We start from the raw sequence: 21,821 nt of genomic DNA on the forward strand, positions 1-21,821 counted from the left end.
ATCGAACATTCATCCCTGACTTTGTGGACAGATTTATTTTGGAGGTAATGAAGACCACGGCACGACTCAATTAAACGACAGAAAGTGCAACTTTGTTTGAAAGGATGATGTAGAAAGGTGAAATGGAAATAATGGCTATGTCAGAGTAAGAGAGAAGCTTGCGACTGAAGCCTGTTCTACCCCATTCCATCTTCTGCACCCACATGAATCATCATTTTGTACCTCGTTGATTTGCTTGGAAGCATCACGGGCTCACTTTCAGGCAATCTTTAAGCTAAACAATCTCCGTTCCTCTAGTCTTATATCATGTGCATATTTGCATCAAACTTTAGGATTCAGCTGAATTGATGTGCCAGATTGATAGAGCCGAAGGATTGCGCTTTTTTTTCTGCGAAAAATCAACTAAGCATGTGTCCTAACTCAATTTATATTGTACTTTTCCTTCTCAAAGCTAACATTTTGGTTTTGGTTTGTGACGGGCCTTGTGGCCTGATGGCGCCATGTTCTTGACGACTTGACTTGTCAAAATTATGCAAAAATAGTGACGTGTAATCCCCTCTGAATACTCTAGCATTTGTGCAACTTTCGGAACAGTGGTTGCACCAACTCTTAGAAGATTATTATTGCGTCATTCTCTTCAGTAAAATCAATGACGGGGCAAAGATTCAAGGAGCTAATTGGTTGCAAGGAAACAACCCAAACCACGGCATAAAGAAGCAGTCCGGCCATGACACCGAGCAAAACTATATCTTAGTGTCCTGACCCTGGAAAGCTTTGTTAATTTATAGTGGTCTTCTAATACGTCGCTTTTGGTGCGCGTCTGCTCAGGAGCGTTGCCCTGCCTGCCAACCTAAGCTTGAATCGTTTCTAAGCAGCATCATATAATTTACATGGATAAAGATTCAGGTCGTCAGAGCTCTGGTAAGCTTAACTTATGCATCAGCGTCGCGTAACGATGACAGTTTGGAACCTGATTGATTTGGTGCACGTGTCTCGATTGATTTGGTACTTTCGACTTTTCGAACTTTCACCGCGCGTTACAAACTGAACTTGGTTTGTGCTCTGCACGGTCACATGTACACTACGAGTTCTCGCGTAGTACAACGAGCGAGTTAATTAAATATCGGCGGTGGTTTGGTTGTCTCGTTGGCCTTGAGCGCAGTGCGATATGGATACATCATCACTGCTTGCCGTGGCCGTTAAGTGCAACTTCCGCGGCTCCTTCTTCTACCTCGCGACCACAAACTCGAGTGAACGCACGCGGAGCTCAGAGATTATACCATGTGAACGAGCTTCCTCTGCTTTAGCCTTTAGGACAACTACGATACGCCGCCACCCCGGTAAGGTCCGACGACGAGATGGTGAGTCTGCTCCTGGTCGTGGGGCTCGGCTGCGTGCTCCTCGCCGCGGCTTCTGAACCCGCCGCCGCCTCAGACGACGGTGCGTGCTGCCCGTTTCTTTTCTCTGTAGTTTTATTCTTGAGGAGTTGATTGCTTGTTGCTGATTACCATCGTGCCTGGGCGTGCAGTTGCTGCGCTGCTTGCCTTCAAGAGAGACATCTACGAAGACCCTCTCGCCATGCTGTCGGACTGGAACTCCAGCGACACGGTTCCATGCCAGTGGTCCGGCGTCTCGTGCTCGCCGCTCGACGGCCGCGTCGTTACTCTGTAAGAAACTCTCCTCTTCGATTCGGTCTCATCCGTTCTTCTTCTCCCCTCTTCGTTTCAACACACCGTTCGTTTCTCTAGCATATGTCTGCGCATTTTCTGTGTGCAATCCTTTGCATGCCGGGATGGAAGTGTTCGGCCGTCTGTTACCTCTTACAGAGCTTATCAAAAATTCATACCATCAACAATTCTCCATGCACCCTCTCTACTAGAGGGCTCCTCTACTAGTAGTAATACAGATAAACAGTGGCCCGAAGCCGGGGTAGAAGGCACCCAGGGCCAACAGCAGGGCAGAATGATGCATGTTCTGTCAAGAGAAAAGTGGACAAAGTCTCTGACAGCACAATGAGACGTCCAGCTGAAAGCTACCATGATCTTTTTTACCTACCTCTACTCTGTTTTTCTCTTATCTTCAGTTGACCCAGAGGCACCCACGAAAAACTCACCTGGTGGATCTGTGGTCCTTACAAAACAGCAAACAATCAACGCAATAGAGTTTTTCAAAAAAAAAAATTAAAAAACAAAGTGTTACTTGTCCAAATCCAAATAAGCCACTTGTTGGCCTTACTTACACATACTCGCTCCCTAACTAAAAGTTCAGCATTGCGATTCATATGAATTTTGTCTACGGACGTGGCTAATTCTCGGTCAACTGGGATGTCATATACACAATTTTGTATTATACAGATATATTTTTATCGAAAAAAGATATATTTTTATGGTGTGAATTTTTCTGTTTAATTTTTTTTTGTTACAACTCACTCACGATTTAAAATTTCTAGTTGCAACTAAAAAATCTCAATTGCAACTTCACTTGCAACTCGTAGATGCAGAAATCAAGATACATATTTGTCAGTTTTAGACTTGACTGAGCAATAAGTTAGTTCCGTTTATTTATATGTTGATAGACTTGCTGTTGTTCTCTCATTGCAGTTATTATTTATTTCATTTTAGTTATTTTATTTATAAGCTTGTTTGGCCGTTCTCTCATGGTTTAATGTTTTACTTCTTGGGTGTCACTGTCCAGAGAGTTATCAAATTCATCACTCAGAGGGTTCCTGGCAGCAGAGATTGGATCCCTCAGTTCTTTGCAGAAACTGTACGTGCTTACAACCCTCATACTTACAAACATATACTCCACCTGCAAGCAACTGAGAATAATAGCCTTGGCGAGCTTTTTTATTTGTGCAGTATACTGGATCACAATACACTAATGGGCTCAATACCAAGAGCAATCGGCAAGCTACAGAACCTTACGGTGCTGAACCTCAGTACAAATCAGCTTATGGGGCCCATTCCGAGCGAGATCGGGGATATGCGGAAGATCTCAACAATGTACTGCTCAAAAAGCTATGACCAACTTTTGTTTCTGTCAACATTTAATTTCGAAGTTCATAACCCATCTGTTGGCTTATGCCCTAGAGACCTTCACGCGAATCGGTTGAATGGAGATATCCCCCCTGAGCTTGGCAAATTGACAAACCTCGTGGAGCTACGGCTGAGCAATAATAGTCTCACGGGGACTATTCCTGGAAGCAATGATTCGGTCATGTAAGTAAATTATTTTCAGAGTCTTCAAAAACAAACATTTGCTTTAGGCATGCATTGAAGAACGTCGCTTCTATGGATGTAATAGAGATATTCATTTAAGAGGTCAGCATCAACCATCACTGATTCAGTTCCTAGAGCCGTACTGAGGAAATATGTACATGTGGTTTATCGCCCGGAAAGAAGCTGAATGAGACAAGAGACAGATATAGGAGTACTTCTTTTTGGACATTAATGACATATATATAGCAAATGGATAAGCAATTGTGATTGTTCTTTCAGGGTGACCACCAGCAGAGAAGATCAAATTGGTTTCTGTCAGTTAGCCCAGCTAACTGATTTAGACCTCTCATATAACTTTTTGGTTGGTGATATCCCTACATGCTTGAAGCAAATGAAAGGGTACGTACACCTTTCTTTTGTGGCTTGGATTTTAGTAAGTCTATCTGAACTTACATTTTTTGCAGTATTTGAACAGATCAAGCAGGGTGGGAAATTGCTTCCAGGACAATGACATAATGAACCGTCCGGTCGAGCAATGTATGATAGATGTTTCATTCCTAACATATTCAATCATTAACGAAGTTTAGTTCTGTTTTCAGCACCATGATATTGTTAGGTTTTCTTGCTGTTTGCTACTGTCTTTCAGTAATTTTACAAGACCATATTGACATTACCTATTGCAAGATAGATCTAGCGGTTGCTGGGGGCAAAATAAATACTGCATAAATTCTTGTGCATTTACATCATAATATATTCCTGCAGCGATCTTAGCAACTACTAATTCAATATGTTTATTAAAGGAACTGCTCCATTGGCTAGTCTGAAGATTGAAAAATAGTCCCACCCATTTCTTTATCCTCTAAAGATAAAAAGTGATACTTCTTCTTGGCTCGAGGAGATAGTTGGTGTGACTTTAGGAAGTTAAATATTGCCTGTTCAAATTTGGTGGCATTAGCAAATTATTACCTATGCTGTGAATGACATCATGGGACCTAGTGTGTAGTGGAATCAGCTATGCTTTGCTAAAATAAAGAACATAAATGTGAAACTTTGTTTGCTTCCTTCTTGGACTTTGTCTCTCACATTCTTCCCCTTGTCCATGTTTTTCTATCAGATATTTGTAAATCAGCACTGCAGGATACAGCCCAAACTGATTCTCTGCATTTCAGCACTACATACAAACTAGGATGCTTATAGTTACTTCTACCTCCTTCGTTAATTTACTTTATGGACATTAAGCAAGTACATCACATCGTAATTTCAGGTGAAAACATCAACGGTACAGATACAGACCACATTACGGGTGGGAGTGGGGAGAAAAACATGACACAACCACTTTGGCTTCTCATCGTGGAGGTCGTCACAGGAGTCTCACTGCTTAGCATACTAACACTCTGTGCCATCGCTGGTCTCAGAAGATGTAAAGATAGATCCTCTGGGGACAGCATTCCATGGACAAGAGCTATAAGCTGGAAGGAGAGCACAGTGATCTCAATCGGTCAGTCTTGGCCTTCCCATACGAGCTACTGACATATGTGGCGTTTACGCTGTTCTAGTTACAGATTTTCTTGCTTGTGTAGATGATGACCTGCTGGGAAACGTGCCGAAAATGAGCCGGCAAGAGCTCGCGGAAGCTTGTGAAGACTTCAGCAACATAATTGGATCGTCCCATGAGACGGTGGTGTACAAAGGAACTATGAAGGATGGCCGGGAGATCGCTGTCGTGTCACTGTCTGTTCCGGTGCACTACTGGACGAACTACGTCGAGCTATACTTCCAGAGGGAGGCAAGTTTTTACTCTCCATCTTGAGAATTGAGATAGATGTTAGGATTTTACAAGTCTTTTTTTTTTATCAAATGTCTCAGTACTTTTCGATCATTTAGGTGGTAGAAATGGCCAGACTGGATCACGAAAACGTGGCGAAGATGGTGGGTTACTGCAAGGAGTCTGATCCGTTCTCGAGAATGCTTGTCTTTGAGTACCCAGCAAATGGGACTCTCTACGAGCATCTTCATGGTAAGCTTGGCGATTACTCTGTATGATGCCATTTGACTGAAACAGTGAAACTTATTAACTTTGCTTGTGATCTTTTAACTTCAGATGGGGAAGGATGCCAGCTCTCTTGGCCAAGAAGGGTGAAGATAGCGCTCAGCATCGCTCGCGTTCTCAGGCACTTGCACACCGAGTTACAGCCTCCGTTCGCTGTCGCCGCGCTCACATCCAGTTCAGTCTACCTAACTGAAGAATTCTCACCAAAGGTCGGTATGTCTCGTCTGTTACACAGTAAACATAACTGCTTGTGACATGACGTCCTAGTGCAGTTGACGGCAAAATCTCTCTGATGGTGTAACAGCTGAACTGGGTTTTGGTTTTTCAGATAATTGACTTTGAGAGGTGGAGGGCTCTCGTCGCCAAACCGTTTCTCAGCTCCGGTGTCATTGTTAATGGCGGGCCTCTCAACAGCGTCGTGGATGCCCGGCAAATGCGTTTCATGGACGTCCAGGCCAACACATTCGCCTTCGGGGTGATCCTGCTGGAGCTGATAAGCGGCAGAGCCTCACTCTCCAAAGACACAGATGACCTAGTGGATTGGGTAAGTGTTCTTTTGTCTGAAATACAGTACTAGTGGTAGGCTGGTAGCATGGAAAGTTCATCAGAGAACTAAATCAATAAATCATATGAGCTCCATACTCTTATTTCGCGCCAGTATGGAAATTTTATCAGACAACCACCGAGAATGATCGACGATGTGTGTTTTCAGGCGAGGAAGCACTTGGACCAGCCCGAGGAGTTCAGCAAGCTCGTGGACCCGAAGCTGAAGAACGTGAACGATGACAACCTGGGAATCATCTGCAACGCGGTGAACCTTTGCATCGACGCCGAGCCGTCACGGAGGCCCTCAATGAACATGATCGCGGCCATCCTGGAGGAAGGCGTCGACATGTCAACGGCGACCGCGCTCAGGGCTTCATCCTTGGCATGGGCAACGGCGGAGTTGGCCATGTCGTAGATGTTTGTCGCAGATTTTTTGTGTTTTCAGGCTGTAATTGCACAGCGGTTTGCGCAAAGATTGGTTTTTGATCCGTGTCTACTTTTTTTTAGATACCAGGCAACACTGCCCGACTTTAACTTAGTAAAGCCACACGGTAACAAGGTTATGATTACACACTGCTGGGCTTTACAGCTTGGCCGCCATCAAGTTCAGGAAATAACAGCGAAACACTAGCAGTAGACTTGACACAGATAAGATAGCATGATAGCATGATAACATGGAAAGGTTCTCGCACGCCCGGACCCGTCCCGAGCCACGCCCTACTTCTTCAGACCGCCGGCGGCTTGAGCTGCACGTACAGCTCCCTTAGCTCGCGTGCCATCCAGCTTAGCCCCTCCTTTTCTCTTGCCTTGGCCTTTAGGCTCCACAGCTGCAAGAAGATGATGATTTTGTAAAGAATGTCAGCTGGGTTAGAAATAAGTTTCTTTTCAATCGCAAGTTTGTTGCGCACATTCCACAAAGCCCAAGACTGAGATAAGAAAAACACCCACAACAACCTCCTAGGGTAACCCGAAAAACCAGAGAGGATAGCATGAAACTGCGCAAAATTGGCCGGGCACCAGTTGCACCCTAGCAACTGGCGCAAGGCCGACCAAGAAAACGTCGCCAGAGAGCAGGCGAAGAAAATGTGACTTGCGTCTTCCGGCGCGCCACAAAGAGCACAAAGGCCATTGGAAGGACCGTGTCTACTCCCTTTCTTTCTTCATTGTAATTTCCATCCTCTGCTCCCGTCTGATCACCGGTGGACATGAACAGCGTTAGCCCAATCGCACTCCCGGTCTTTTTTTTTTTGAGAAACACATTACAAACGCAGGCGCTCATATACACGCGTATACACTCACCCCTATGAACGCACACACGCACACCCTACCCCTATGAGCACCTCCCGGTCTTAGTACACGGTCGTGTACTTAACAGTGATTGTGTGCTGGTTTGTGCAGTTTTTTGCACGTAAATGGCTAATTTTCTAAGAATATTTTGTTTTCTTTAATTCCATAAATATTACGCGTTTTTGAATATTTTAAAATATGTTATACATCGGGCTGGCCTAACCCGACTAGCAACTTTCGGGCTGGAAGAACCCGATCAGCTTAGATTTCGTGGGCTCCTCCCTACGACAGGCCTCATCGGCTCGCTAACACTGAGTGGGGCTGGTTGGGCTGGCCCAACCCGACTGATATCCCGACTGATATGTTTACCCTCTCCTGGCTGACCTCCTTTTATTCCCGCCTATTTTTCCTGCCCCTTTCTCCCGCCAACCCTTTCCCGCCACCATTTGCCACCGCATCATCTTGTCGCCTCTTTATAAATCGACCCACCAATTTGTTTTGATGGACTAGTGTCGCTCTCCCTATTCTTCCTCCCGCCAACCATTTGCCACCATGAGTGCACCTTGCTCGGACCAAGACCATAGGCCGATGAAGATAAAGGATGCAAGCTTGCATGCTTGCTCCCATGGGTAAGAGAGCGGTGTTGGTGCGGTGATCATGCGGAGGTGAAGGAGGTGGAGGATTTTTCAGAAAGTTCGGCATGAAGTTGTTCATGTGTGCCAACTATGATCATGATGCACCGCAAGTTCGTCGTACCCAAGGCCTCCGGTATGTTCTAAGCAAGATGAATAGACATAGTTTATGTCACTATTGTTTTTGTACTAACTTTCTTATTTGTGTTGCAGTCGCCTCCACCCCTCTATATGTGGTACCATTGGATTGACACGGACCAGCCGAAGTGAGCTCCATGTGAGATTGAGGAAAAGCATTGTCGTCCATGGGCTGACTTCTTGGTCGAGGAGCATGCAGAGGAGGCGCGAGAGAAAGCTCAAAAATCGAGAGGAGCAAGGATATTGGCTTGATGAGTGGAGGGATGCGAATCAAGAATGTGCTATGAAGATAGGTGAGGAGGGGGAACGGGTGCACAAGGAGCTATGTGAGTGGAGAGCCTGATAAAGAGACAAAGGGCTGCTCAAGGTAAAGGCAACGGAAGAAAGTGCTGACAAGACTCCTTCAGAGTGCCCAGAGAAGACTTTATGTCTGTTCAATGTACCTCAACTATGGAGATTGTCCTCTCTGCCAACATTCTATATGAGTACCCTCAGATTATATCAATGTGTAATTAAGGAATTTGATAAGTATAGAAGATATTGTCTTTGGAGAAGGAAAGATTTAGAAGAACATGGCCAGCCTTTGGCTGCATGGGAGATGGTGTGTAAACCTAAGGACCAAGGAGGACCAGGAGTGGTGAATTTATCCACTCAGAATAATTGTTTGCTTATGAAACATCTGCACAAATTTTATAATAAAGCCAATCTACCTTGGGTGAAGCTATTATGGGAAGTCTACTATGCCAATGCTTTGCCTCCATCTAGGTCCAGAGATATTTCCTTTTGGTGGAGAGATTGCTTGAAGAGTTTATCGGATTTTAAAAGTTTGGCTAAGTGTTCAGTTGGAACAGGATCTTCTGTTCTGCTATGGACAGATTCTTGGATTAATGTGCCTCTAAATATGCAGCTTCCACATCTGTATTCCTTTACAGTTAATGAGGTGGTTTCCATTCATCAAGCAAAATCTTTAGAACAACTGTCAGCTCTGTTCTGTCTACCTTTGTCCAATGAAGCTTTTGCTCAGTTTCAAGCTCTTCAAGATTTGTTGATCAATCTTCCTGACAGTTCTGATTCTGATGGGGTTCGTAGCATAGAAAACAAAAAATTTCCTACCGCGAGAACGCAATCCAAGCCAAGATGCAATCTATAAGATGGGAGCAACGAGGGGATGAACGAGACTAACCCTTGAAGATTTCCAAAACCTACAAGAGGAGGCTCTTGTTGCTGCGGTAGACGATCACTTGCCGCTTTAAAAAGCGCGTAGAAGATCTTGACGGTGCCACAATCGGGCAGCACCTCCGTACTCGGTCACACGTTCGGTGTTGATGAAGACGACGTCCTTCTCCCCGTTCCAGCGGGCAGCGGAAGTAGTAGCTCATCCTTGAATCCGGCAGCACGACGGCGTGGTGGCGGTGGCGATGGAGATCTCCGGTGGAGCTTCGCTAAGCGTTGCGGGAGAGGTGGAGGAGTGCGGCGGCTAGGGTTTGGGGAGAGGGGGTGGCCGGCCACTTAGGGGTGCGGCCAAGCTATGGGCTTGTGGTGGCCGGCCCCCTCCCCTTGCCCCTCATTATATAGGTGGAACCCCCAAGTGTTGGACTACAAGTCCTCGAATAAGACCCCAACCCAAAACCTTCCATGTGTAGGGAACCTACCCAAGTTGGGATTCCCACCTCAAGTGGGACTCCCACCCTTCCATGAGGGGGGTGGCCGGCCACCCTTGGTGGAGTCCACCTGGGACTCCACCCCTCTAGGGTTGGCCGGCCATGGGAGGTGGAGTCCCTTCGGGACTCCGCCTTCCAAAGTGATTTCTTCCGGACTTTTCTAGAACCTTCCATAAATGCACCGGATCATTTTCAAACTTATAAAATGACTTCCTATATATGAATCTTATTCTCCGGACCATTCCGGAACTCCTCGTGATGTCTGGGATCCCATCCGAGACTCTGAACAAAACTTCGAACTCCATTCCATATTCAAGTTCTACTAATACGACATCAAACCTTAAGTGTGTCACCCTACGGTTCGCGAACTATGTGGACATGGTTGAGACCTCTCTCCGACCAATAACCAATAGCGTGATCTGGAGATCCATAATGGCTCCCACATATTCAACGATGACTTAGTGATCGAATGAACCATTCACATACGATACCGATTCCCTTCGTCACGCGATATTTTACTTGTCCGAGGTTTGATCATCGGTATCTCTATACCTTGTTCAACCTCGTCTCCTGACAAGTACTCTTTACTCGTACCGTGGTATGTGGTCTCTTATGAACCATTCATATGCTTGCAAGCTAATATAGACGACATTCCACCGAGAGGGTCCAGAGTATATCTATCCGTCATCGGGATGGACAAATCCCACTGTTGATCCATATGCCTCAACTCATACTTTCCGGATACTTAATCCCACCTTTATAACCACCCATTTACGCAGTGGCGTTTGATGTAATCAAAGTACCTTTCCGGTATAAGTGATTTATATGATCTCATGGTCGAAAGGACTAGGTAACTATGTATCGAAAGCTTATAGCAAATAACTTAATGACGTGATCTTATGCTACGCTTAATTGGGTGTGTCCATTACATCATTCATATAATGATATAACCTTGTTATTAATAACATCCAATGTTCATGATTATGAAACTATAATCATCTATTAATCAACAAGCTAGTTAAGAGGCTTACTAGGGACTCATTGTTGTTTACATAACACACATGTATCAATGTTTCGGTTAATACAACTATAGCATGGTATATAAACATTTATCATAAACACAAAGATATATAATAACCACTTTTATTATTGCCTCTTGGGCATATCTCCAACAGTCTCCCACTTGCACTAGAGTCAATAATCTAGATTACATTTGTAAAGATATAACACCTTGGCCTTCTGGTGCTTTATCATGTTTTGCTCACGGGAGAGGTTTTAGTCAACGATTCTGACACACTCAGAAACGTATGTATTTTGCAATTCATTAGCGTCTTCACGCATCACTCATTTTCCAAATGAGTCGGCATTAAATATGTTTGGTCTTCTGGTTGAACCTTAATTCTGCGGTCTGAAATATGTCACTAATATTGTCATACACAATATAGCTTCAAAGTTCTGACACTATCGGAACTACACCAAGTTCACAAAGAACTTCTTGACTTAACATCCTCAATCATTGTCAAAACAATGACATACTATGCCTTCTTTTGTAGAATCCGTCACAATATTTTAGAACTCTTCTAAATCTAGCATTGTGCTACCTTTTAATCAACACTTAGCCTAATTGAGATTTGAAATTAATTTTATATGTGACCAAACAAATATCGGTACAACACCTTACAGCGATTTGTTTGTCATTACCCCATATAAAACTATATATATATATCCTTGGTTCTTCTAAAGCACACAGGGATATTCTTACTGTTTGTCCATTGATCATCGCATGTATCATTCTGGTATATGCTCCTAACTTTTTAGAACACAGGACATCTGATTGTGTACATATTATTCGTGATCTATAATCACTCATGTGTTTTTACTCATTGAGTGTCAGATACACTCAAGTCTTGTTAAACCTTCACATGACAAGAACATTTTCTTAATATTTCTATATTGAACTACTTCAATATCCATTCTATGTACTTTGACTTAAACTTATTATGTGTCTCAATCTATCTTCATAGATCTTGACACTAAATATGTTTCAGTTCATATCCTTTCATTGAAGTTAATTCTCAATGAAACCTTTTATAATCAAGTATATAATTACATCATTTATAACCAACTATATGTATCTACATAAAGTATTATAAATATTTCTCAGCGCTCCCACTTAATTTCTTGCAAATGCAAGCATCTTCATCGTTTCTGATGAAATCAAAAATTCTTTGAGTATTTCATCCGGTGAAGATTCCAACTCCGCGATACTCACTTCATCCAATTGAAGTTCGTATACTTATCTAGTATTCCACGGACTAGCAAAACTCTTGGTTTGTATCTTGTATACACCTTTAATACACACTTCTGTTAAGTAATGTATTTTGCCATCCTACTAGCATATCTCATAAAAGAAATATGTAGCGATTACTAGAATAATCCATATAGATTTTAAGCATTGCTACAGAAGATCTAATCTTATCGTAGTCAACTCTTTGAACTTTGTCGTAAACTATTTTTCGACAAGTCGAGCTTCTTCAATGATATTTCATCCAAGTCCATCAATTTTATAGATCCATTTACTTTCAAAAAGTATTTTTCTATCTTGGATTTTATGGCGTATAGCCATTTTAACGGAGTCAGGGCCCATCATAACTTCTTTGTTTGTAGTTGATTTATCATTGTTCAAAATCAATCCTTTGTTCACAAATCATTTATTTGATCACAAAGTAAACCATACCTACAAGGTTCAATATGTACTTCGATCTCCATGACTAAAACACTTTGTAGTCATGAGAGCTATGATCATCGTGGCCGCTTCAGGAACCAATTCCGATGCTGCGCTACTCTGATCATTATGCTCAGGTTCATAAACCTTATCAAGTTCTATTGTCCTCCCACTCAAATACTTCGCTAGAAAACAATTTCTTGGAAATAAGCAAGTAACATTAACAAACACTTTTGTCTTTTACTTCATAGTGGAAAGAGTTCCCAATTAATTCTTTGGGATAACCAACAAAGACATTCATCCGATTTTGGTTGTAAACTTATTTACCTTATGCTATGCATACCAAAATTTAAGAAAGGACTATTAGGGTTCATACCCATGCCATAACTCGTATGGTGTCATTTCAACGGATCATGATGATGCTTGATACGTCTCCGACGTATCGATAATTTCTTGTGTTCCATGCCACATTATTGATGATATCTACATGTTTTATGCACACTTTATGTCATATTCGTGCATTTTCTGGAACTAACCTATTAACAAGATGCCGAAGTGCCGATTCTTTGTTTCTGCTGTTTTTGGTTTCAGAAATCCTAGTAATGAAATATTCTCGAAATTGGACGAAATCAACGCCCAGGGTCCTATTTTGCCACGAAGCTTCCAGAAGACCGAAGAGGAGACCTGTGGTGTGGGGCCCTCGTGTGGCCCCCTGACCTGCCCTTCCGCCTACTTAAAGCCTCCGTCGCGAAACCCCCAGTACCGAGAGCCACGATACGGAAAACCTTACTGAGACGCCGCCGCCGCCAATCCCATCTCGGGGGATTCAGGAGATCGCCTCCGGCACCCTGCCGGAGAGGGGAATCATCTCCCGGAGGACTCTACGCCGCCATGGTCGCCTCCGGAGTGATGTGTGAGTAGTCTACCCCTGGACTATGGGTCCATAGCAGTAGCTAGATGGTTGTCTTCTCCCCATTGTGTTTAATTGTCGGATCTTGTGAGCAGCCTAACATGATCAAGATCATCTATCTGTAATTCTATATGTTGCGTTTGTTGGGATCCGATGAATAGAGAATACTTGTTATGTTGATTATCAAAGTTATGTCTATGTGTTGTTTATGATCTTGCATGCTCTCCGTTACTAGTAGATGCTCTGGCCAAGTAGATGCTTGTAACTCCAAGAGGGAGTATTTATGCTCGATAGTGGGTTCATGTCTCCGTGAATCTGGGGAAGTGACAGAAATCTCTAAGATTATGGATGTGTTGTTGCCACTAGGGATAAAACATTGGTGCTATGTTCAAGGATGTAGTCACTGATTACATTACGCGCAATACTTAATGCAATTGTCTGTTGTTAGCAACTTAATACTGGAGGGGGTTCGGATGATAACCTGAAGGTGGACTTTTTACGCATAGATGCATGCTAGATAGCGGTCTATGTACTTTGTCGTAATGCCCAATTAAATCTCACTATACTCATCATAATATGTATGTGCATGGTCATGCCCTCTTTATTTGTCAATTGCCCAACTGTAATTTGTTCACCCAACATGCTGTTTATCTTATGGGAGAGACACCTCTAGTGAACTGTGGACCCCGGTCCAATTCTCTATACTGAAATACAATCTACTGCAATATTGTTCTACTGTTTTTCTGCAAACAATCATCATCCACACTATACATCTAATCCTTTGTTACAGCAAGCCGGTGAGATTGACAACCTCGCTGTTTCGTTGGGGCAAAGTACTTTGGTTGAGTTGTGCAGGTTCCACGTTGGCGCCGGAATCTCTGGTGTTGCGCCGCACTACATCCCGCCGCCATCAACCTTCAATGTGCTTCTTGGCTCCTACTGGTTCGATAAACCTTGGTTTCATACTGAGGGAAAACTTACCGCTGTACGCATCACACCTTCCTCTTGGGGTTCCCAACGGACGCGTGTTGTACGCGTATCAATGCTCTATTCAGTGTAAAAGTGGTAGTCTCTAAAGCATAATCCACAAAAATATAATGGCTTCATTTTATCTCATTATTAATCCAACAAGGTTTGGATACGTCTCTCGGATACTTCATCATCACTATGATACTCCAAGAAACGTGAGTTGTAGAACAATTTCATAACTCTCTTAGATGTTCGCTAAAACTCGTAATTCAAATATTTCCCCCATGATACAATCATAGATATTTGACTTTTCTATTACGATGATTTCCACTTCATGCTGAAATTTATTTGAATCCATTCAAATGTTTCAAACTTCTTCCTTATCGAATATATCCACATATATACTCAATTCATTGTTGGAAGTTTTCATGAAGTAGAAGAATCTCCCGCACACAACTATGCCCAGTGAACCTCATACATCATCATGTATGTTTCCACTAAGTTAGTTATCCGTTCAACTCTTGGCCTATGAACGGTATTTTAGTCATTCTCTTTAGAAAAGATTTGCAAGCGCCAAATGATTCAAAAATCAAATGAATCCAAAAATCCATTTGCATGGAGTTTCTTCATGCGCTCCTTTCTAACATGACCTAAATGGCGGTTCCACAAATAATTGTAATTCGAATCATTTGCCTTATGGCATTTTTAGCGTCAGTATTATGTGTGTGTGTTTCACCATTAAGATTTATAATAACTTATCCATCGTACATGGAGTAATGTCATAATTTGAACAACTCATTGTTTTTATTTGACCAGAGCAAAATAACAATTATTAAGTTCTTTATTATAAATTCTAAGGGCTAGATAGAATGCCAACGACGAACATAATAACACTTTATTTTTGTTCCAGACGTGCATTCCTATCATATTCCTTGTTAGTCATTTAGGCCATTGTTTTCTTGTATCAAAAGAAGCTCGGTAATCACATGGGTACGTGAGCACGCACCCGCAAAGCGACACGTGTCTAACGACGTTAGTCTGCTCCGTGAGGTTGATAGTTGTAGTATTAAAAAAAGGAAAGTTACATCCCACGATCGTTTGTTTGATCCTTATCCTGTACCCGATGCCTCATGCCATGGACGCCGCTCTCACAAGCTCGACCATTGCAGCTCTGGCCGGCCACGCCCGCCCATGTTGCGGCCCCTGCCGCATGTGCGCCCGCGAGGCCCAACCCTGCGCCGCCTCGAGCCTCCCATCTTCCTCGCTACTCCGCCGCCGGCAGCCGCACGAGGCCGCCAGCAACTTCCGGCGTCCCCTTGTACCATGGCCCTCTCAGATGTCCACGACGGCATCAAATCGAGTCAGCGGAGCTGCGGGTCGGGGGTTGTTCGGGAGATGCGGCATCCCTCATCGCTTTGGGCGTGACCACGATGGGGAGAGTTGCAGTCCGAGTTGTGGGCGCTTGGAGATGTGGGTAGCTGTGCTGGGAGGATGTCCTGGCGCATGAGTGGCAAGGGCGGGTACGGAGGAGTCAGGATCGAGCCAAGCGCCTCTGGTTGCCGCTCTCAGGAGGGCGCCGAGAAGAACATAAGAAGGTTGCATCGTTGTTGGGGATGGGATGACAGGGACACAAGCAGCTGCGGCGACCAGATATCGGGGGGTGAGGCCGTGCGGTGGCGGCGTTGGGGGGCCTGCCACCTGAGGTGCGTAGCGGCGGCGGCGACCTGGGCCCAGGGCGCACCAAGCTCAAATCGATTAAGCAGAGCCCGCCGCCCAAGCACTCGCACCTGCGAGCCGCCGCACCGGCCCCTGCACCTGCGAGCCGCCGCCAGGACCTTGCAGCGCCTCACTCCACCGCCCACGCTATCCTCGCAGACGCCACCCAGCTCCGCTCCCGGCCGGCCGCCGCGCGCCGCGCCCCGCCGCACCACGTGCTGGTTCGATCTCTCCCCTCCGCCTGCTCCACGGCCTACAGCACGCGATTCATTCGGCATCGACACCCATTGGGAGCCACCAGCGCTCCATCTCGCGGCTCGGGCCGGAGAGGATTAGCTCCGGAACCGTCGGTGGAGCCAGCCCCTTCGCCCGCTCGACCTCAGGCGCCTGCACAACGGCAGCGCTGTTGTCCGCCGTTGACTCGATTTGGAAAGTCCCAGCGTCTGTTCGAGCTCTGGTCGACGGCGGTGGGCTAAGTGAACTCGGGTGCGCGAGCTGCAGCACGAACTCGCCGGTTGGAGGCCATCCGTGAGGAGGTGGCCATCAACGACCCCGCCGGCTGCAGCGAGGAGATCGAGACCCTGGAGCTTTTTCTGAACAGAGGAGACCCTCGGGCAGAAGAGGGCAGCTAAACGCTAAGGTGGGGCCCTCCATCGCTTTCTCTCCGCGTGGGCGCGTGGGTGGATGCAGATTAGACGCCGTTTCATTACCGTCTATGAAGTCGCAATCTTGGAACAAATCCAACGGTAGGGAGAGGGTGTGCACGTACCCATCTGAACACCAAATCCACTCTCTTTCTTGTATTGCGTTGTTTTGTATGGCACTTCATACCAACCAATATGGTACTAATACCCAAGAATTTCATTGTGTGACCAAACTAGGAATACAACCATAACATGTGTATCATGTATATACACCTGATCTAGACTTTCTAGTCTTTTCTTTTCTTTCTGCCAAAATTTCTTTTTTAGTTTCTCTTTTAGCTTTCCTCATTATTCAGAAAACACTTCACCTTCAATGACTTCTAGGTTTGTTGGTAAAATACCAATAACCTTGAGGTTCTTACTTTGAAGTTGATCATCATATGACAAGTGTTTCAGATTTCACTATTAGTAACTTTTTAATATAATGAACAATTTCACTAATAATTTTATCCATCATATCATGACGACTTTCCGAGACCATGTCTATACATGCTAGGCTCGTAAAGTTTAACCTTAGTATTCGCATGTGCAAATCTGGCTTGCACCTGTTGTATGCACACGTAGAATCTATCACATCCGATCATCACGAGATGCTTCGAAACGACGAGTCTTAGCAACGGTGCATACTAAGGACGATCACTTCATGGATATGCGAATATCATTACTGCCCCAATAGTTGGAGGATTGGGACGCCTTGCGTCTTCAACCTTCCTACATTCCCATAAAACTTATGAGTTTATGTAGTCTCACCAAATTATATTCTATCATCTTGCAATAAGGTCTTAGATATCACATATATCTCATACCTTGATTATTTCTGAAAACAAAATTTCCAGCTCCTTACTTTTCAAACAGATTTGAACTTCAAGTTTCACGGAGACAAGATAACTTTAGGTACTAATTGAAACCATAGCTCTTTGAATCAACAATGTGAGGTTTACTAAAAGTTTGCAATAGGACTTAATCATTTCTTGATCCTTTAACAATACGGTACCAGTCCGTAAAGTTTATTTTCAGATTTTAACAGTATTTCTATCTCAATAACAAGACTAGCGCTTGGTAGAAAACGGATGCCAATACTACAAATTAATTCAAAATACTACTCAGACTATGTTTATGATAATTAGTTCATGTTTTAATCTAATTACTAATGAACTCCCACTTAATACAACATCCCTCATAGTTGTTAAGTGGTACACGATCCACATTCGCTACACCAAAACCGATCATCACGTGAGATGATGTAGCTTCATTGGTGAATGATACGTCTCCAACGTATCTATAATTTCTGATGTTCCATGCTTGTTTTATGACAATACCAACATGTTTTGTTCACACTTTATATCATTTTTATGCGTTTTCCGGAACTAACCTATTGACGAGATGCCGAAAGGCGATTCTTTGTTTTCTGCTGTTTTTGGTTTCAGAAATCCTAGTAAGGAAATATTTTCGGAATCGGACGAAATCAACACCGAAAGTCTTATAATTCCCGGAAGCTTCCGGAACACCGAAGGAGAGTCGGAGGCGGGCAGCAGGGGGCCCACACCATAAGGCAGCGCGGGTGGCCCCCTGGCCGCGCCAGCCTATGGTGTGGGGGCCCCAACCGCCTCCTTGCGCCGCCTCTCCGCCTATATATTCGTCCCTGACCTAAAAACATCGACCAGTTCGACGGAAACAGAGAAAACCATCCAGAGCCGCCGCCATCGCGAAAGTCCAATTCGGGGGACAGAAGTCGCTGTTCCGGCACCCTGCCGGGACGGGGAATTGCCCCCGGAGCCATCTCCACCGCCGTCTCCACCGCCATCTTCACCGCCATCGCTGCCTCCATGATGAGGAGGGAGTAATTCACCCCCGGGGCTGAGGGCTCCGCTGTAGCTATGTGGTTCATCTCTCTCTCTTTGTGATCAAGTTGAATATTATCTATGTGCTACTCTAGTGATGTTATTAAAGTAGTTTACTCCTCCTCCATGATGTAATGTTGGCAGTGTGTGCATCATGAAGTACTTGGTTTATGCTATGATTGTGATCTCTTGTAGATTATGAAGTTAACTATTACTATGATGGTATTGATGCGATCTATTCCTCCTTTCATAGTGTGAAGGTTACGGTGTGCATGCTATGTTAGTACTTGGTTTGGTTGTGTTGATCTATCTTGCACTCTAAGGTTATTTAAATATGAACATTGAATATTGTGGAGCTTGTTAACTCCGGCATTGAGGGTTCGTGTAATCCTACACAATGATGTTCATCATCCAACAAGAGGGTGTAGAGTAGTCCTATTATGTGATCATTGTTGAGAGTGTCCACTAGTGAAAGCAGGATCCCTGGGCCTTGCTTCCAAGCATCGAATCTCCGTTTGTCTACTGTTTTGTTGAATGTTTGCTCGCTGCCATATTTCATTCAGATTGCTATTACCACTCACACTCATCCATATTACTTGTATCTCACTATCTCTTCGCCGAACTAGTGCACCTATTGTATTAGGTGTGTTGGGGACACAAGAGACTTCTTGCTTTGTGGTTGCAGGGTTGCTTGAGAGGGATATCTTTGACCTCTTCCTCCCTGAGATCGATAAACCTTGGGTGATCCACTTAAGGGAAACTTGCTGCTGTTCTACAAACCTCTGCTCTTGGAGGCCCAACACTGTCTACAAGAATAGAAGCTCCCGTAGACATCAAGCTATTTTCTGGCGCCGTTGCCGGGGAGGAAAGGTAAAAGGTACTCACACTCCGGATCTCGGCTACTAAGCTATTTTCCGACGCCGTAAGTACTCGAAGCTATTTCCTTTAGATCCTGCAATTGCAACTTTTTGTTTCTTGTTTACACTAGTTAGGCATAATGGAAAACAACAAAAATATGAGTGATCTTTATGAACTTTATCTTGAATTAGGACATGATGTGTTTGAAGAGAGAATTAAAAAACCCATGGAACTTTATATGCATGCTAATGGGAATGTTATTAATATGAATACTTTGAACACTATTGTTGCCAATGCTATGGAAAATTCTAAGCTTGGGGAAGCTGGTTTTGATGAGCATGATCTTTTTAGTCCCCCAAGCATTGAGGAGGAAATTTACTTTGATGATACTTTGCCTCCTATTTATGATGATTATAATGATAGTAGTATTTTGTTACCGCCTGTTATGGAGGATAAATTTGATTATGATTACAATATGCCTCCTATATTTGATGATGAGAATAATAATGATAGCTACTTTGTTGAATTTGCTCCCGCTATTACTAATAAAATTGATTATGCTTATGTGGGTAGTAATAATTTTATGCATGAGACTCATGATAAGAATGCTTTATGTGATAGTTATATTGTTGAGTTTGCTCATGATGCTACTGAAAGTTATTATGAGAGAGGAAAATATGGTTATAGAAATTTTCATGTTACTAAAATACCTCTCTATGTGCTGAAATTTTTGAAGCTACACTTGTTTTATCTTCCTATGCTCGTTACTTTGCTCTTCATGAACTTGTTTATTTACAAGATTCCTATGTATAGGAAGCATGTTAGACTTAAATGTGTTTTGAATTTGCCTCTTGATGCTCTCTTTTGCTTCAAATACTATTTCTTGCGAGTGCATCATTAAAACTGCTGAGCCCATCTTAATGGCTATAAAGAAAGAACTTCTTGGGAGATAACCCATGTGTTTATTTTGCTACAGTACTTTGTTTTTATTTTGTGTCTTGGAAGTTGTTTACTACTGTAGCAACCTCTCCTTATCTTAGTTTTGTGTTTTGTTGTGCCAAGTAAAGTCGTTGATAGAAAAGTTCATACTAGACTTGGATTACTGCGCAGTTACAGATTTCTTTGCTGTCACGAATCTGGGCCTAATTCTCTGTAGGTAACTCAGAAAATTATGCCAATTTACGTGAGTGATCCTCAGATATGTACGCAACTTTCATTCAATTTGAGCATTTTCATCTGAGCAAGTCTGGTGCCATTTTAAAATTCGTCTTTACGGACTGTTCTGTTTTGACAGATTCTGCCTTTTATTTCGCATTGCTTCTTTCGCTGTGTTGGGTGGATTTCTTTGTTCCATTACCTTCCAGTAGCTTTGAGCAATGTCCAGAAGTGTTAAGAATGATTGTGTCATCTCTGAACATGTGAGTTTTTGATTATGCACTAACCCTCTAATGAGTTTGTTTCGAGTTTGGTGTGGAGGAAGTTTTCAAGGGTCAAGAGAGGAGGATGATATACTATGATCAAGAAGAGTGAAAGCTCTAAGCTTGGGGATGCCCCGGTGGTTCATCCCTGCATACTTCAAGAAGACTCAAGCATCTAAGCTTGGGGATGCCCAAGGCATCCCCTTCTTCATCGACAAATTTATCAGGTTCCTCCCTTGAAACTATATTTTTATTCGGTCACATCTTATGTACTTTACTTGGAGCGTCTGTTTGTTTTTGTTTTTGTTTTTGTTTGAATAAATGCTTGTGTGGGAGAGAGACACGCTCCGCTGGTTCATATGAACACATGTGTTCTTAGCTTTTAATGTTCATGGCGAAGGTTGAAACTGCTTCGTTAATTGTTATATGGTTGAAAACGGAAAATGCTACATGTAGTAATTGGTATGATGTCTTGAATAACTTGATACTTGGCAATTGTTGTGCTCTTGTTTAAGCTCTTGCATCATATACTTTGCATCTATTAGTGAAGAAATACATAGAGCTTGTTAAAATTTGGATAGCATGAGTGGTTTCTCTAGAGTCTAGATATTTTCTAGTGAGGTGTTTGAACAACAAGGAAGACGATGTATAGTCTTATAATGCTTGTAATATGTCTTTTATGTAAGTTTCGATGTACTAGTTTATGCTTGTGTTTGCTTCAAACAACCTTGCTAGCCTAAGCCTTGTATCGAGAAGGATTACTTCTCATGCATCCGAAACCCTTGAGCCAACCACTATGCCATTCGAGTCCACCATACCTACCTACTACATGGTATTTCTCCACCATTCCAAAGTAAATTGCTTGAAGTGCTACCTTTAAATTTCCATCCTCTACCTTTGCAATATATAGCTCATGGGACAAATAGCTTAAAAACTATTGTGGTATTGAATATGTACTTATGCATTTTATTTCTTATAAGTTGCTTGTTGTGCGATAACCATGTTCCTGGGGACGCCATCAACTACCCTTTGTTGAATATCATGTGAGTTGCTATGCATGTTCGTCTTGTCTGAAGTAAGAGCGATCTACCACCTTATGGTTAGAGCGTGCATATTGTTAGAGAAGAACATTGGGCCGCTAACTAAAG

General features: G+C 43.4%; 1 protein-coding gene across 1 annotated transcript; it reads left to right on the forward strand.

The window, feature by feature from the left end:
* The first annotated feature begins 1,165 nt into the window (after nt 1–1,165).
* Nucleotides 1,166–6,310, forward strand: LOC127335739 (probable LRR receptor-like serine/threonine-protein kinase At1g63430). Its single transcript, XM_051362466.2, has 13 exons — nt 1,166–1,440; nt 1,529–1,667; nt 2,695–2,766; nt 2,859–3,002; nt 3,090–3,218; nt 3,498–3,617; nt 3,694–3,755; nt 4,483–4,716; nt 4,799–5,004; nt 5,103–5,235; nt 5,320–5,477; nt 5,597–5,812; nt 5,981–6,310. The coding sequence occupies exons 1-13, from the start codon at nt 1,359–1,361 to the stop codon at nt 6,227–6,229; spliced, it is 1,944 nt and encodes a 647-aa protein (XP_051218426.1). The 5' UTR covers nt 1,166–1,358; the 3' UTR covers nt 6,230–6,310.
* Nucleotides 6,311–21,821: the final 15,511 nt, after the last annotated feature.

This window comes from Lolium perenne, chromosome 2 (assembly GCF_019359855.2).
Source record: "Lolium perenne isolate Kyuss_39 chromosome 2, Kyuss_2.0, whole genome shotgun sequence".
Taxonomy (NCBI): Eukaryota; Viridiplantae; Streptophyta; class Magnoliopsida; order Poales; family Poaceae; genus Lolium; species Lolium perenne.

Excerpts from the sequence above, each read along its gene's own strand:
- LOC127335739 (XM_051362466.2), top strand. The coding sequence starts at position 1,359 with ATGGTGAGTCTGCTCCTGGTCGTGGGGCTCGGCTGCGTGCTCCTCGCC. Across the intron at positions 1,668-2,694 it reads GACGGCCGCGTCGTTACTCT|AGAGTTATCAAATTCATCAC; the intron begins GTAAGAAACTCT and ends GTCACTGTCCAG. Across the intron at positions 5,236-5,319 it reads TCTCTACGAGCATCTTCATG|ATGGGGAAGGATGCCAGCTC; the intron begins GTAAGCTTGGCG and ends TTTTAACTTCAG.